Here is a 17,990-nt window from a genome sequence, read left to right as displayed (position 1 = left end):
AAACCGGGTTTAAAGAGCAGCGCTCTACATGTATCATATCATATCATAACATATCATATTACTCTTTAAAAATACATATTCCTCTTTTTTGTTTCATGGAGGGCTCACGAATGAGATTAAGCTTGAAGTTCAAGTATTTCAACCTCCATGTTTATCAACACATGTCTTTCACAAATAGCAGACAACAAAGCCAATTCCATAGTAGGCACAGGCACATGCATGATCAAGCTTCCATCTTTGCACATAAAGAAGCTCACCCAAGTAGAGATAAGGGCTTATGTTATTATTGTGATGGAAAATTTTTTTCACAACAACCACTACCAATACATTTTCAAGATAATTTTGGATCAAGCCAAGGAATCAAACAATTTTTAATTAATTTATTTTGTTTAATAAGGCTCTCTTTGGTATGATTTCTATTTGTATTTATTAACTATTTTTTTAGAAATTATTTGTGACAATAAATTATAGACCAAAAATAGTATTCGTTTGGTTACTATTTATAAAATAGATTATATAATGAGAAAATATGTGTTAGTTTTCACCTTCAGCTTTGAGCTTTGAGCGAGAGAGATGATATGATTTGGGGTTTTTTATTGGAAAAGTATAAAACAGACTGAAGTTACATATTTACCATTGATTTTGAGTAGTTTAGCACACATGCTCATTTAATGTAGTAAAAATCAACTTAAATGATTTGTTGCCACAAATCACAAATAGCTTGAGAGTAATTTATGAATTTTGATTTATTATAAATAGAAATAAATGTTATAAATTATACCAAACACTTGTAAAATAGAAATAAATCAAATAAATACAAATAGAAATCAGACCAAAGAGAGCCTAAGTTATAAAATTTATTGGTTTAAACTGATTTATCTATTGAGAGCCCACATTTTATCAGTTATGATTTTAATGGTTTGATTCAATTTCGGTTCAAATTTCACACTCTTGGGGAATATGGTGTTAATGGATAATCTGAATATATAAGAAATGGGGAGAGAAATATGTGATGTTATCATCTATCTATATACATGCCATGCACTCTTAATGGCAGCAAGTGGGACCAGAGTTAGTTATAGCGGGAATGGGATTAAAATCTTTGTACAATAGGATGTGTTTAAAACCGTTCAAAATTCGAATGGGATGATCAAATATTCTGAAACTGTAATAAATAAATAAATAAATAAATAAATAAATAAATATATATATATATATATATATATAAAATGAAAAAAGAAGCCAATACACATCTAAACATTTCGATTTCAAAAAAATGACATAAATTATGGGACCGATATATTATTAGTGGAACATTAATGTTGGATATGCTAATTATAAGTTTATAAAATAATAAATTAATTATTTTTTGATAAAAAATAATTTTCTGTTTTTTGGCCATTTTTTATCGGAAAATCCTTCATCCCTTTTGTTACATATTTTTAGGGGGACGGATTTGTTCTTCTATTTTATAGGGAGTTATATGTTATGGGAGAAGTGTTATACATGGGGAAGGAGGAGTTTTAAAAATTATTATTTTGAAGTTCTGACCACTTGTATTCCTATTTAACTGGGGATAATCTTGAATGAAGGGGGACTTTGAATACAAATGCTCAACAAGTAGGAGATGGGCTGTCCGCTGTCGCAATAAGGCCAAGATATTAGACTTCCTCCATAAGACGAAGATAGAAAATGGCACACCAATGAATATATTTGTAGATTACATCTACCAATTGCTGTCTCCACCCTTCTCCATAATAAAAAAAATCCTTTGCCATTAGCGGTGACTGGGAGAGATCGGAGTGTTTGTTGGGCACACCGACTTTTTCTTTGGTAAAGGGGTGCAAAAACCTTAGTAGTACAAATGTCTAGGGTGTCACTTGTCATGTCTTCATTTTCATATATATGCGTATAAAATAAGGGGAAGAGAAAATTTTGAAAAAAAAAAAAAAACTCTGGAGACATATTTCATAGGGAAAATTACGTGATTACCCATTTTTGGGTTTACCCTTACAAAATTATCCACTTTATGTTTCACTTAACAAAATGATCCAACATTGAGTTTAGGTTTACAAAATTACCCACTACAGTCTCTCCCTCCACTGTTCACATTGTTTGTCATTTTTACCCTTGACCCTACTTTGCCTTCCCACCTACGTGTCAACTTTCCTTGTCCTGGTACAACTGTTGTTAATAATCTCCATTCTTCATCGTTTATTGTTGAACCTTGGTGATACGATTCTGCAATCTCTTCTACAGGCTTGGATTGTGAAGAAGAAGCAGCTCAAAATTCATGATTTATGAGGAACCTTAATTTGCACGGAAAGAAAGAACAGTTTGGGGATATTAATCTTGAATGTATTATATTTTTCCCTTTTAGTGGGAGTGTTGCTTTTTTGGTGGGGAGTGAGGATTTATTTCATGAATCCTTGAACTGTGTTTGACCCTTCTACCTTTTCTTAAGGCTTAATAATCCATTTCTCAGTCTTCCATCATATTTGATTTCATATTTGTTGATGATTCCAAATTAAATCAGAGATATAAAAATTGTTGCAGGTTCTGAGGGAATATATGTAATGTTTTGTGAAGGGGTTGAAATATGACTTCCAAATTACCTTTCAAGATCAAGGTTTCATGTTTGCTCTCGGCGCCCAAGTCCCCACTGCTTTCGGTATGTAATAAGGGTTTCTATTATTCATCTTTTTTTTTTTCTATTGGGATTTTCTTATTTCTTCGAAATTGGAATTCGACCTTTTCTTTGTGAGCAGATCCATTCGCAGAGGCAAATGCAGAGGATTCAAGAGCTGGAACGAAAGAGTATGTACATGTTCGTGTTCATCAACGGAATGGAAGGAAAAGCTTGACCACCGTGGAGGGTTTGAAGAAAGAATACAGTTATACCAAGTTCTTGAAGGATCTCAAGAAAGAATTTTTTTGTAATGGCACCGTTGTCCAGGACCTGATATGGGTCAGGTGTCTTTTACCTTCTTCATCCTAATTTGATTGGCTATTTCTTTATCTTCTCCAGTTGGTTCTGCAATTTTGTAATTTTGTCAAACAATGTTTGACAATTCGGTATTGGGAATAGGTGGGAAGGCAAGAGTAGGGTCAGAGGTAAAAATGTCAAACAATGTGAACAGTGGAGTGAGAGACATTGTAATGGATAATTTTGTACACTTAAACTCAATATTGGGTAATTTTTTTAGGTGAAACATAAAGTGGATAATTTTGTAAAAAGAAACCCAAAAATGGGTAATCATGTAATTTTTCCTATTTTCTATTAGTGCATCCCAACTCGATTGCCAGGATCTATGGGAACGCACATAAAAACATCAACCGAGCATCTTATGAGGATTTCATGGGGGCAGGCAGTCATTTTACACCCTTGTATGATGCAGCTTGTACACTCCCCACTAAGAATGCAAATTGCAATTACAAGCCCAGACCAGCGAACTCAACCAAGCCCGATCATTTAAAACCCCATAAATAATTGTGTAAGGCCCAACACATTTGTCAATGGGTGGTTCCCGGTGCAAGGGTGGTATTCGACATGCACCTAATCAGAACCGACCGATCGATAGCTTGACTCGTCCTACGTGTTTAAACTTTAAAGCATGTTAATACCCCGCTTAAAACTCGTTTAGAGCTCCGTTTACTAAGTCGACATATTTAATGACCGTTAAAAGCATGATTATAACCCGATTAAGGCTCGTTTACAAATAAATGCCATTAGCACATTTAAAACCCAACTAAAACCCATTTAACCCAATTATTGGTAGCCCAATTAAAGGTCGATACCGGACCAACTATTTATAAATGCAACCATGCCTCACATATGAGTACTGATTACTCACAGTGCAAATTCTTAAAGTGGGGAAACCCAATTAGGCGCAACTGATTGACACCCTTACTTTGAGAGTTCTTTTTATAGGAAAAAAAAAAAAGAAGAATTTTTTAATTTTTTCTATTTTTATTAAATAATGAATTTAAATTAATTTTAATAACTTCTAAAAACTGAAAAACAATTTCAAATTGATAAAAATTTCATTCCATTAACTTTGATACAATCTCAATGCACAACACACTTGCCGTTATAAGATTTAAGGAGGATCATAATAAACACAATCTTAACCCCCATTTTGGAGAGAAGTGGGTATTGTTATTATATTGCTCTCTCATTGTAATAGTTCACAAAAATCAAAATAAAAAAAAAAAAAAAAAAAAAAAAACAAAACCATCCTCTACAACCTGATAAAACATGCATCAATCCCAACAAGTACCGATATTTAGAACCATGATCAACAGAAACCAAATGGATCTTCTGGTAGATTTTTTTTTTTTAACTAACAATAATAATTCGATTTTTTATTTATCTTTACTAACAACAATAATTCGATTTTTTTTTGGGGGGGGGGGTGTTGGGGTGGAATAATAATTCGAATTTAAATCATCAATTAAAATACAAATCGAAGAAGGAAAAAGAATAGAAGTAACACGCACCTCACCTTACACGACACTCTGGCAGTCTCATCAGTCAAAGAATTGATTGACACAATAATAGCTTTCAATAGTAACGGTAACGGTGACGGAAAGAGATGAGAGAAATTGAGAAGAGAAAAGGAATCACATTTCATCATCAGATCAACCCTAAAAAACGGTAAAAGGAAGAAAAAAAGTCTAGAGATGAAAGCGAGAGCCTTTTATGATAAATGAAACGACCCGAAAACCCGAAAGCAACGAAGAAAATCCTAGAAATAGAAAGCCCACGTAGCCCAGCCCAATTGAAATGTACGACTGAACACAAAACGTGTTGACCGTCGTACACGTGTCTCCTCCTCTGAACGTCCGAACCAACGCCGTTCCCGCCGCGTTCGCCGACAATAGAAGGTACGCGAAAACCTGCCAAAACCCCAATTCCATTTCTCAACAACTCGGATTCAAATCAACATTTTCACCAATTTAAGATTCAAATTTTGAAATTCTTTGAAGCTTGAAGGAGATGACATTATGAGAATGAATCACTGATTTCAAATTCCTGAATCCCTTCTCTGCATTTTTTTTTTTTTTTTTTTCAGTTTCAGTTCCAAGCTTTCGATTCATCAGAGAAATTTCAAATTTCAATCAATGAAGCCGAAGAGGCGCAGTTCAAGGTTAAATTTGGACTATAGAACTACTGATCGAGTACTGAGGACTGACGAGGGAGGATAGAATCGATAGATAGAGTTGGATAATGGATACTAACCTGGTCGTGACCAAAATCAAACCAGACCTGAACAGTCTCCGGGAACAAAGTGGTGCCTTTGAGTATCTCCCAAATCGAAGCTCCCATTTCTGCAAACGAATACAAGGCCACAATTGCGTTTGCAGCTAGCACAAACCTGCAGGGGAACAGCAGATTTTGATTTTGATTTCCATGGTGATACTGATTCAGGACGAAGAAGTAGAGAAAAGTACCTGAAAGCTTCGAAGTCGCGCCAGCTAGGGGAACCGTGGGAGCCGTGGGAGTTAGTGAGCATAAAAATGGCAGAAGCGAAGGAGAAGCAAAAGGAAGCAAAGCGGAAGACTAGTATCAGTGTGTTGAACCGTCTAAGCTTCTGTATAGACATGGTGGACTGAAACTGAGGAGCGGTCGGCATTCGAGGCGGCGTTTCTCCGTTCCTAATGGATGCCGGCGGCGGTGGAAATCGCATCTTCTTCTTTTTGCAGACCTCCGGGAATAGTAGCAGAGAGAAGGAAAATAGAAGTCATGAGACGAGAGAGAGAAACTACGGGAACCCTTTATTTAATCCTTTGTTTCTTTTTCCCCCTTAGCTCTTGTTTCCTGTGTTACTAATCTTCACCTTCGTTTGGAGTCACGGGACATTGCGTGGGTTCCATGAGTTCTGAGTTTTAACTTTGAATGGGAAAAGGGCAAGAGGGAAGAGAAAAAGGGAAGGAAAAGGAAAAAGTGAGAGGAAAAGATAAGAAAACGAGGAAAAAGGAAAGAAGCTCCTTAATATATATATCAACACCCAACGGTAGCAACAAGGCTGAGCGCGGTTTAAAACTTTTTAGATTGCAGCTTTGGGCGGCTATAGAGAGAGAGAGAGAGAGAGAGAGAGAGAGAGAGAGAGAGAGAGTAGTTTTTTTTTTTTTTTTTTTGTTAACCAAGGTCTTCGGTTAGCTTATATGTACCATGACTAATCTTCGGGAGACTAGTGCAAAGGGAATTGAAGTTGGGACCGTGCGTCTATCTACGTAATCTCTAATTCGTTCTAATCATCGGGGGAGAACGGATCTACTGTTCGTACGATCACTTGATCGTACAAGTTAGGGACCGACACCTATCCTTTTTGTTCTCAGATATACTCCTCTTTGTCTTTATAATGGCAGAAAATGGAATAGGTGTTGGCCACCAACTCGTACAAGCAGCATATTCTATCTCATCATTTGGGTAACTTACAGATCGGTGAGAGAGAGAATAAGGCTTCTTAGTTTTTTTTTACATATATGACCGTCTGGTTTGGTCAATGGACCTGTGAGCATGGTTTCAAGTATCGGAATCGTATTAACCGTATGGGCCATATCATATTGATATCGGCTGAGATCGATCGTCGATCCTTGATTGATTCAGATCGATTACCTGCATCGTTTCAAGGTAAAATAGTTAAAAAATATACATTTTATGAAAAGCAATGAGCAAAAGTGACTCATATGCATCATCCTCTTTGATATTGATCCAATCAATTGGCCGATACCAATATCGATATCGATACCGATACCGATATCAATATCGATAGCAAGAACTAAATCCATGCATATGAGTCCCTTTCACTATGAATTTCAAAATCAGAAATCCGGTCTTGCTTTTCAAAACTAGCGTCTAAGACTTTTCTAAGCCCTTGTTTGGTTGAATTATTGAGTTTCTTTTAGAAGGGAAAAGGTTTCCAACCTCTAATGTGGAGGGAATCTCCCCTTCTACACTAATGGGAGTGTGAGACTCAGTTTCATCAATGGGGGAATCAACAGAGACTTGGAAATTAAGAGAGGTGTTATAAGGAAAAATGGCATGGGTCCTACCTATTAAAAATAAATAAGAAAGGGTATGGAAAGTATCCCCACATATGGGAATATTTTTTCCACTTTGAAGAACCAACACTACTTTTATGAGTTAAATGTTTTTTAAGTTGATAAACTACCCTTCACCACATTTTCGACCATGTATTCTGATTCTCAAGTTCTTCGTCATGTCGTTTTATGCTTCAACAGAGTCTAATTGTTTAGTAAATAATAGAGAAAATTGCTAGAACACCCCTTTTACTATCAGATTGCTTGACACTTATAAAGTTTGTACATTTAAAAGTTTTCCAACTCATTAGCTCATCGTTATATAAAGATTGACTAAGAAAGATGGGTTAGTTATAAGAAATCTTAAAATGCAGTGGTGGTTTAAGTAATAGTTTCAAAATTTAGAGATGTCAAGCAATTGGGTCATAATATAGGGGGTGTCTAAGTAATTTACTCTCACAAAGGTAAAATGGTATTTTCATTTAACTGTTAACAACAGACTAGCATTGTGGCTTTCATGAGGCTTTAAGTAATAGTTTCAAACTTGAGCGGTGTCAAGCAATTGGGCCATAGTTCAAGGGTCCAAATAATTTTTCCTAAATAATAATAGGGGAAGTGTTTCCTGTGGGGAGTGTGGTTCCTCCACGTGTGTGAGGACCAATAGGAACTACGAGAAAGCATTTACAAAGACATCATTTTCTATATCATGGGGCAAGTAGGTAATTTTGCCTCCTCCCCATGTGTTTGGGCATGGGGGCCACCCTCCCCTACACCCTCAAAAAAAAAAAAAAAAAAAAAAAAAACCATTTTCCTATAATAATGGAAGAGTGTTCTTTGTGGGAGAGTGCAGCCTACACTAGTACCACCCCCACCCCCAAACAGTCTGTCTGTCTCCTTTGCCCATATAGGTAATTTCCTATGGGGAGGAGAGAGACAAATTGTGGCAGAAGCTACTCTCCCCCACAGATAATGATAATTCTAATAAAAATAGGAAAAAATATTTTCCATTTGGAAGTGCTAGCATAGTTAACTAGCATACGCTGGCACTCCCCTATGTCTATTCCTTTCCTTCCTTCCCTTGAAATGACTTCTTTACCCTTAAAAATGTTTTTTTTTTTTTTTTTTTTTTTTTTTTTTTGTGCGCAAAGAAATGATTTTTTTTTTCAAAGGGCATTCATTGGGTGTTTCCTGCCACCATACTATCCCTATAAATAAATTTATCTAAGTACCACTCTAGTTGATAGCACCAAACCGATTGCCAAATGATGATTCTTTGCTACATGATCAATTTGGGTGGATTTATGGCTATTGGTACCCACCTAGTAGTTTTGACTTCGTCAATAGAAAGCGAGAGTGTAATGATCACCTAAAGTTCAACCAAGTGGTCACTTCATTAGGAGACTGAAGGAAAACTTGTGCAGAAGCTTAAAACCCAGAATCAATATGAGATCAACCTCAATTGGTTCTACTCAAATCAAATAAGAATCAATCAATATCAACAAGAACCCTAGAAATTGAAGTTAGAAAGAATAAGAATGACTTCCACATATCCATATTTTTTGTTGTTTTTTTAATTAAAAAACAAGTAGATCTTGCTACTAGAGGGAAGCTTCATTAATCCTTTTTTTTTTTCTTTCTGCAATTATACTGACGAAAAAAAAAGGGGGGGGGGGGACCCAAAATTAAATATCAAATAATGCTCATAACGACTCCAAAATATCTTGCAAGAATCTGCATTAATTGGATCAAGGTCCACCGATTTTGATCCAATTCTTGAAACCTTGTTTGGAACTCATTTATGGGTGGTTGGCCTTAAAAAGTCACTAGCTATAACAGTATCATTTGATGCTACATGATCATTCTGTTGAGATTTGAGAGACTTAGGTGGACTACTTACTCTTCACTTCTTTTTATTATTGGGGTAGAACAAATTTTTTTTATGAACTAGCCAGAATATTAGTTTCTCTACAATCTTATCCGCTAACAAGAAGATATGTTTCTACTTTTAGGTGGGTATCGCAGCTAGTGCTAAGGATGAGGGCCAAAGTTCACGTCCAGGTTAAGTTTTTCATATTTTATTCTGGCTCTCAATAAGTTTTAATTTATATTATGTAGTAACAAACAAAGCTGATTGACAAACAAGAATTCATGTAATCGATCTTATTTAGTTGGATAAGGTCGAATTGTTGTTGTTGTTTTTTACTTAGAAACAAATAGAGCCAGGTAGAGTGATTGTGATTTCCGAATCTGTTACAAGGAGCCCTAAGCTCCCTTGTTTCTGAATTCTCACAAACTTTTGCCATTCAATACATGTGCACATGCGAATATCCGCTTAGCGTGGTGGTTGCATAATGGGTGTCATTACTACAGTCGAGGACTGCATCTTAGTATGGAGTCCCTCTCCCACACAAAGCAATGTTGGTTGCCATTGCACCCACTGTGCACCCACACCCCTACACTCCTCTGGACTCAGATCCTCTGAAGTACACCAACTCACCTAGCACGCATCAGATAGCTAGAAACATTAGGGCACACACCCCAAGTGCCTCTCAAACCTCCATTGCATGCTGGGGAACTACAGCACTTGAGAGGATATCGTTTTCACCTCCCACCCCCCCAGCCAATACATTTGGACCACCACTTGGCTGCTCACCTACTGGCCTATGGAAAAAAAAAGAAAGAAAAAAAAAATTTGGTATGAGTCAACTTTCAATTATCAAGAAGATGGATTCAAAGGAGCCGAAAATTACCTCCCATAGAGCAAGAAAATTCCCGGAGCCAAGGTTTTCTTTGTTTCCTAACATTCCAAACACAACATAAGTAAGAGAGAGAGAGAGAGAGAGAGAGAGAGAGAGAGAGAGAGATGGTCGGCATGGTGTGAAATGTTGGAACACTCAACTGAGAATATGTGTGGGATGAGTGATGAGAGAGGCTCAAATGCAAATGATTGCCCAACAACAACGAAAGGGGAAAATATTCGATTCCGAAATCATTGATTTATTAGTCAATAAAGTAACGATATTTTTCATTTATTCAACAAATGACGAGTAAAGATGAAAGGAAGCAATCCTTTTAATATTATTTTTTACGTGCCAGAAGCATTGCGGACTTGGACTTTGGTTGGTCACCTCGTCCATGAGGCTTTATCAGCCACGATGCTCAGTTGTGAGAGAGACAGACCGACCGACCCATGAAAAACGTCACTAAGTGGCTGTGTGATAATACTTTAGCAGAATGCTTCTAGTGTTCTTTTATATATTTTGTGGGAATGTAAATAGAACAGAAATACGTTTGGCATATTCGGTTCATTTTTATTTTCTCGATAAATGAACCAGTAAAAAAGAATAATTAAAAAGTAAATTACAAGAATACCAAAAAGTTACTTTGTCTATTCTCCTACTAACTTAAAAAAATAAAAACCCTCCAAAATACTTTACCTTTATCCAACTACAAAATACCAAAACCCAATCTTCCCTTGCAAGAAGCCCTAGAAAAGGGGTCGTAGGCTCACAATTGTGGATTCATCATCTTGGAAGAGGTTCTCCAGCAAAAGGTATCGTCTCTCTCTCTCCCTTTCTTCGATTCTCGGTTTCTCTTTGTTTCGAAATCGTCTCTTTCAAACTCTGTTTTCTTGTTTTTAGTTACCTATTTTGTCGTTTTTACTTAGTTTGCTCTGTGTTTTTGCAATGGACGTACAAGGGGCTCCATTGTGTACTAAAACCAAGTTTAGAAGCCAGAATTTGATGAACATGGAGAGCTGTTCAAGTTTACAAAAATTTCATGTGAACAAAGAGTCAAGACATTAGGTTGGTTTCAGTTCTTTCTCAGTGATACTTTTCCATTTGACAATATGAGAAACTTTGAGGATCAACATACTTATTTCAGATTTCTATATTTAAGAGATTAGGGGAGGTGCATATTAAGGCGTGCAAGAAAATATTAGTGGACTGGGAATGGAGAGAATTATTCATTACTCTCAAGGATGAAACGAAACAATTGGCTTTTGATGTGTTAGATTGATGGATGATAATCTAACTTTTTTTAATATAGATGATTGTAATGAAATACATTTAAAATCTTTTGTAGTATGATCAATATATTTTGTTAAGTACACTTGATGTAAAAGTGTAATATGGTTATTTATACTTTATGCTACTTTTTTTATATATGCCAATTATATTTTACTATGATTGTAGCAAAATTTTGTTGGATGCCTTTTGTTTTAAATACTTATTACATCACCATATAATTATGCATGTTCGATGATTATAGTTTCATAGATCTTTTGGTACATTCATTACGGGATAAACATTTGTATGATACTAACAAGTTCAAAATTTATATTGAATAAGTTATGGCAAATGTCAATAATACTTCAACAATCTCCTTTAATGACGACGATAGAGAAGAATTGATACTCGCAACATTGTTGATAGCACAGTATCATTATTCCAGCAATCCTTACACTAGAGAACCACGCAGGAATAGTGCATTCACAGGGATAGCATGGGTACATGACGTGTTGCATGGACATGCAAACCGTTGTTACGAAGAATTTGGCATGGAATGACACGTATTTTTAAATTTATGCCTACTAATGAGACATCGTGGTTGGTTGCAAGACAGTCGTATTATTAAGGTAGACGAGCAATTGGCAATGTTCATGTTTAGAATAACAAGAATAGGTCCTACCAATAGAGCAGTTGAGGAGAGATTCCAGCATTCAGGACAGACTGTCAGCTATTACTTTGGCAAAGTGTTGCAAGGGGTACTTAAGCTTTCTAAGGAACATATCAAAATCCAATCGTTTGATGAGATCCCTATGAAAATAATTACAAACAACAAATGGTGGTCATATTTTAAGGTGATATTAATGAGACAGGTGGCAACAACATATTGACGGCATCACTTCGTGGGAGAAGTGGGCTGATGGTTTGGGTAGTGGAGCGATTAACTCTCAAAGTATATGAGGAAAGAAAACTGGTCAACAAGGGACAATCAACAAATCAAACAAACCCCAATTACAATGCAACTCTTTATTTCATTTTATGCATTTTCTTTCCAGTATTTAGAATAACCCACAGAGTCTACTCATTAGGCTCTAGTGATTTGTATTCAGAACTCCTTTTGAGGAATATAATGCAGTTTATTCCCTCATCCTTTGGAGGTCTTGATCGTTGAAAAGTCTCTGGAGCCCAAATCGCTTGATCGAAGTTAGGCTTATTATTGAATCCGATCAAGAAGGATTTTGGCACGTCCGCACATACATCAATATGGTCAGTTGACCGTAGCATAGGGAAGGAATTCGTGCCAACACCAAGTCACCGTAGGTCATAGGAAAGGGTACACTAGCATCCATTCAAGGATGCCCTTTACCCTTCACTCTATAAATTCTTTCTCATCAAAATTGCCTTCTCAGGCTTCTTCCCTCCAAACAATTAGCTATGGCCTTGCGTCTTCTCGATAGATGACTTATATAGTGTTATGCTCTCCTCTCTCAAACGAACACTGGTGGTCATCGCTTCACCAAAAGCAGAAGGTTAGGGATTCCTTCTTCCCTTCTTTCATTTACCTTTTTAACCTTCTTTGCCTCTCAAGACTCAATTGGATCCGTTCTTGAGCTTCGTTTGCTATAGTCATCTTTTGGCTGCCGGATCCAATTCAGCGAATTGCCTTTCAAATCGCAAGGGTCAAGAAACTTAGCCGAAATCAAAATTCCCGATCAACCTAATAGCATAACCATATTAGTTTTAAGATCTCAGCTCAAGATTGGATTCTCATTTGATTTTTTATTTATTTTCTCCCATCAAGAACAGGGATCTGGTTGAATTTCCATATGGTTTTTATTTATTAACTTCCATCAAGAATAGAGATCCCTTGCCAAGAGAGTAATCAGATGAAAGGGTTAAATCCCTTCTTAAGAGGAGTGTGGATCAAGTCCTCAACAATGATTCTTGTATGGTGTTTGATTTACACTTGGACTCCACTCAAAATAAAAACTAATTAAAAGAAGAGAGAGATTAAGTGGAATCCAAGTGTAAATCAAACATCGTACGAGAATCATTCTCGTACAAGGACCTAATCCACAGTGAATTGGGGTTTCAAATCGATAAGGTTAAAATGGTCATTTCCTATTTTAAATAGTTGTTAGTTAATATGTTAGTTTGAAAAGGGGATGGTTGTAATATTTTTCCAACTTGGGGTACCATGACATTGTCAGAATCTACAAGGGAGGTCCTTGTAACTTACTCTTTTTTGGTAAAATCTCCCTTGTAGTTCTTACCAAAATCATATAGAATAGAATGTACGACATTAATTTGGATCCACTGCTAGATGTACATGTGAGGATCCAACACTTGTTCCCCTTCCTTTCCCCTTCCTACCATTACATGATTACAACGGTGAAGCCGGGTATATATGGAAGCAAAAGAGAGAGGTATTGAATCCTCACATGTACGTCCATATGAACATACGTACAACCAAGGATGTGAATTTTAAACCGAAACCGCTAAACATTTTAGTAAATGATTCGGTTCTTGTTTCAAGTTTAAGACCAATTAATTAAATGGGTTGGGTCGGTTTTAACTGTTTAACCCGTTGGTTTCAAACTGAATTGACACTGTGAAAATCGAACATTTAAACTGTCAAAACTGATCCGATTAACCTGTATAATGATTAAATATTTGGTTGTTTTAACGAAACATAATGGTTTAATTTAGGGAAGAATTAAGGACCATAGAGGCTGTCCAACAGTTTATTCAATAATTTACTCCTATTATGTAATTATGTAATTAAATCCTTGCTTGTTCAATGCATCATTTAATTTGATACAAGATTGAAGTGTTTATCACCAAAAGCAAATTTTAGTAAACATGCGAATAAACTAGCAAACCGAATGTGAACCGTTTAAAAACCATATGGAATAAACTGCAATCAAAATCGTTTAAAACCGTGAAACTGACACCATTTAAAAATTTTAGAACCGAAACCGTTTAATAAACGGTTGCCGTTTCAAAAAGTGCATCCGTTTAGTAAATGGTGCGGTTTTGGTTTCAGTCCAATAAATATGAACCGAATCAAAACCAAACTGTATACACCGAAACTGAACCGATTAACACCCATACATACAACAGACCTAAATTATGTGCGACACAAGCAATCCCAGGAGTAGGGTTTTTAAACACAATTATTGGTGACTTTGTCGATTCCAAATTAAATCAACTTGGAGTTGATTAGAATCGATCTCAATAACCCTAGAATCCACCGTTTGATATGAAAATCCACCAATTAAAAGGAATCTTTTAAAGAATACTTCAATTCAAAGCGGCAGAAATTGGGATCGCTACTAACCGATTCCAAGGTAGCTTCTGCCAGTGCAAATTCAGCACCCTCATTTCAAGCAAGTGAAGGTGCACTACGCGTCAGGTTGCTTTGCTCCGACTCTAAACCAACTAAGGGCGTCGCTTCTGTCAGTACGAATTCGTCACCTTCATTTCAAGGAAGTGAAGGTGCCCTACATGGTGCCACAATGCGTTAGGTTGCTTTGTCCCAACTCTAAACCAAATGAGAATTAACATACGCCCAGCAAGAAAACCAAAAATCAACAAGGGCACCAATGGTAAATAGCTATGACATTGAGAGGTTTCATCCCCAGGCATTGATCTCCCCAATGAGGTATCGTTTGACTCTATTACTAACCTCTTATCTCTTTTTCTACAACTTCTAAACCATGTCCCAGTTCCGTTCCACTCACTTTTCGTTTGGCCACTTGAGGGCTCAATCCTGACATTTCAACATAGTCCCATACGAAGAACGATTATGTCTGAAGCTACCAAGCCCTTGGTTTTTATGGAGGATATGTTCCTGATTTGTAGGCACACCCTCACAATCGGAATAATTTTGTTTGATGCCAACTGATAAGATATGTCGCTAGTTACCCCAATATCCTCCACAAGAGCCTCCATTTTTTCTGCTTGAGTATTTGATCTAGACAGCTTTATATTATTTGCTTGAGAAAAAAATTAGGAAAATTTATCACGTTTGCCTTTACTACGTTCTCCCCCCTCAAGTTTCGTTTATTACATTTAAACCCATCCAATCTAACAATTGTGAGAGACGTGTTAATTTTTAAATGAAAAAAAACTTAATTACACTTTTAATCATTCTCAAAAAAAAATAAAAATAAAAAATAAAAAAAATCCAAAGGACTAATTTTGGAACCCCAGCCCCACTTCTTCTCTATCTCTGTTTCTGATCTATATGCACGGCGGCCGGTGAGTCTTCATTTAAATGTGTTGAGCCCCCTTTTTGCTTAAGATGTGATGAAAATTTACCCATATTATATTCTTGGAGACGAGGCAAGCACCTGACGAAGGAAGAGGATGAGGCACCGGTGAACAGGAAGAGGTGCCGTCACCGGTGTCTTCACAGCTATGCAAATGCAATCTACAGAGCTTGGTGCAGCTCACCACAGCCAATCGAAGTCTCGATCACCAGCCTTGATTCCAAACAAACAAAAGCTTTCTAAGGGAAATTCATTATGGTCGTAACCGAATTGGAGCATATCATCAAAATTGATGATGGAGGAAGGGAAGACCTGTAGTTACAATGGAGGATCAACCAACGCTTGAACAATAGAGGAATGATTGAGGACTCCGACGGCCGCAACTGTTGAAAAATTTCTTATAGAAGCTGGTCAAAGAACAACACTAATGTTGTTAGGGTTCTAATGTGAGACAAAGGAGGTGTTCCGATAATGTGAATCCCCAATGTGATTGCCATATGAATCCATTAAAGAGGATTCTAGAAACAACCGCAGTGAATCTTAGTGGATTTCTAGATTTCTTTAAATCTAGATCATTCATAGAAAAAGTAGCAAAATTGAATCAAACTTCAATGTCCCTATTTTAAATCCCACCAACCCTAACTGTGAAGTAAAAAGGAAATCAGGTTCATAGAGAGAGAGAGAGAGAGAGAGAGAGAGAGAGCTACACCAAGCTCTACAGATTGTAATCACCAACCCGATCTGTTGATTTCTTTTGCGACTGCGTCTTTATCTCCTAAGCTTCCAAAATGAAGTTGCTTTATACATCTATGTAACAAAATCGGGTCTTCGTTGTTTCTGCAGCTGCCTTTGCTTACCATTGTCTTCTTTTTTTTTCTTTGAGTCTTCTTCGGCTTTGGACATATTGAATCGATTGGAGGATTTGGTACACTTTCCGATGGTCTTGAGTTGAATAAATCGTTGGGCAAGTTAAGAATCGGAGGTTTGTGGAGTAGGAATAGAAGCGAAGAGTAGAATCGGGCATGGTTGTTTAATGATTGGGAAGAAGACCAAATAAAGAAAACTTCAGTATGCAAGAGAGAGAGAGAGAGAGAGAGAGAGAGAGAGAGAGAGAGAGAGAGATTGGAGATCGCTGGATTGGAGATATTCTCCTCACAGTTCGCCGGAGATGACACATTCATACATGACGTTACCAGAGAAGAAATGGGTGACCTGGAAGATAGCATTTGTATTGAGGGTAAAATGGTCAAACTACATAAAAAATTGTAATATGGGCACTAATTAAAATATTGTATGACTTAACAGATTGACCCTCAAAAACCTCTCACGGTGTTATGTTAGGTGGGTTTAAATGTAATAAACAAAACTCAAAAGGGAAAGACACAATAAAGGCAAACACAAGGGGAGTTGGATGTAAATTTCTCAAAAAATTATAAGAGTTATTACAGTGCGACTATTAAAGACGAGTCACTTCCACTATTATGGGAGAGAACAATCAAGATTCAATAATCACAACCGTGCTTGTACTAATCATTTACCCAAACAGAGTTTATTTCTCATAGTTGTCCCCAGCGATGGGGGAAAAGAACCATGACCAACTTAAGAAACTTCAACAACTCTCACTAATCGTAGTAGGTTATCAGGACAACTGACCAGACACATTTAAATACAAAAGTCCCAAGTTTACAATGAGAACTGCTTCCAAGTTTGTTGGCCACAAGAACTTCAAATGGAAATTTCAAATGACCAACATACCACCAGATGATTAACCAGTTCTCAACGTAATAAATAAGATTCCCAAACAAAACAAGGTAAATAACTGGGTTTCCACCTTCGGCAGAGTGATCTCACAACATTTCTTGCGACCGTCTCACAGTACGGCTTACTTTCCTCTTGAATTCGTCTCTCCTCTCCCTCCAATCTTTCTGCATATAAAAGCAAAAAACAGATGTATGACCATCTACCTATTCATGAAGATATATATGACTAGGTTTTACTACGAAAATGTGCTAAGCAAACAAAACAACAAAGACTAAAATATGATCAAGAGGTCGCTGTGAACTTTTTTAAACACAGGTCTAGTAATGGCACTCTTATCGACTTTGTAGCCTTCAAATGTTGGTCAAATCTGGAATCTGATTTCAACAGAAAGGAATTACAACAATCTCCAAACGCCCAGTGGGATCATCTTTGATCGCAAACTCGTTACAAGGAAAGTATAGTTCGAGACATGGCAAGAATATGTAGAGGGAAACCAGCAAAGATGACGAAGACACTTGTGATGGCACCTGTTGATACATAAAATGCTGGGCACATTTTCCGATGACATGTAGGAAGTCCTACAGCCTTTTGGTTCCTTGAATACCAACATTGAGGTCACCCTAGTAATTATCTGTCACAAGCAGGCCCCATATGACAAATTTGCACGAAAAAAAATAATATTTCTTCAGCCCCAAGGAGATAGCATTCAATGTCCCACAACGTTATTCCATTGTAGTAATCAAGGAAATAGGCATGGAATTCCATAATAACACTGTTCAATTATTGTGGTAACCTAGGTATGGGGGAAGTAGTGGGTTAATGCTTTTAAGAGACCCACCACCTTAAAATGCATGTTTTTACTCAAACTAGACAGTAAAATTAACTCTTTTTTTTTTTT

At 36.8% G+C, this 17,990-nt stretch overlaps 2 protein-coding genes across 2 annotated transcripts in view; both read right to left on the bottom strand.

The window, feature by feature from the left end:
- Positions 1-4,420: 4,420 nt before the first annotated feature.
- LOC122091189 (CASP-like protein 4C1) lies at positions 4,421-5,976 on the bottom strand. The gene is made up of 3 exons (XM_042661036.1): positions 5,455-5,976; positions 5,243-5,378; positions 4,421-4,899 (listed from the first exon to the last, which is right to left on the bottom strand). The coding sequence occupies exons 1-3, from the start codon at positions 5,688-5,690 to the stop codon at positions 4,678-4,680; spliced, it is 594 nt and encodes a 197-aa protein (XP_042516970.1). The 5' UTR covers positions 5,691-5,976; the 3' UTR covers positions 4,421-4,677.
- A 10,856-nt stretch (positions 5,977-16,832) lies between these two features.
- LOC122091643 (ubiquitin-conjugating enzyme E2 7-like) overlaps positions 16,833-17,990 on the bottom strand; it is a 16,308-nt gene continuing 15,150 nt past the window's right edge. Inside the window, exon 6 of the mRNA XM_042661676.1 lies at positions 16,833-17,256. Coding sequence (XP_042517610.1) covers positions 17,179-17,256 — 78 coding nt within the window. The 3' untranslated portion in view covers positions 16,833-17,178. The remainder of the gene's footprint in view (positions 17,257-17,990) is intronic.

Source organism: Macadamia integrifolia, chromosome 10 (assembly GCF_013358625.1).
Source record: "Macadamia integrifolia cultivar HAES 741 chromosome 10, SCU_Mint_v3, whole genome shotgun sequence".
Lineage (NCBI taxonomy): Eukaryota > Viridiplantae > Streptophyta > Magnoliopsida > Proteales > Proteaceae > Macadamia > Macadamia integrifolia.
This window is presented reverse-complemented; position numbering and strand designations above follow the sequence as displayed.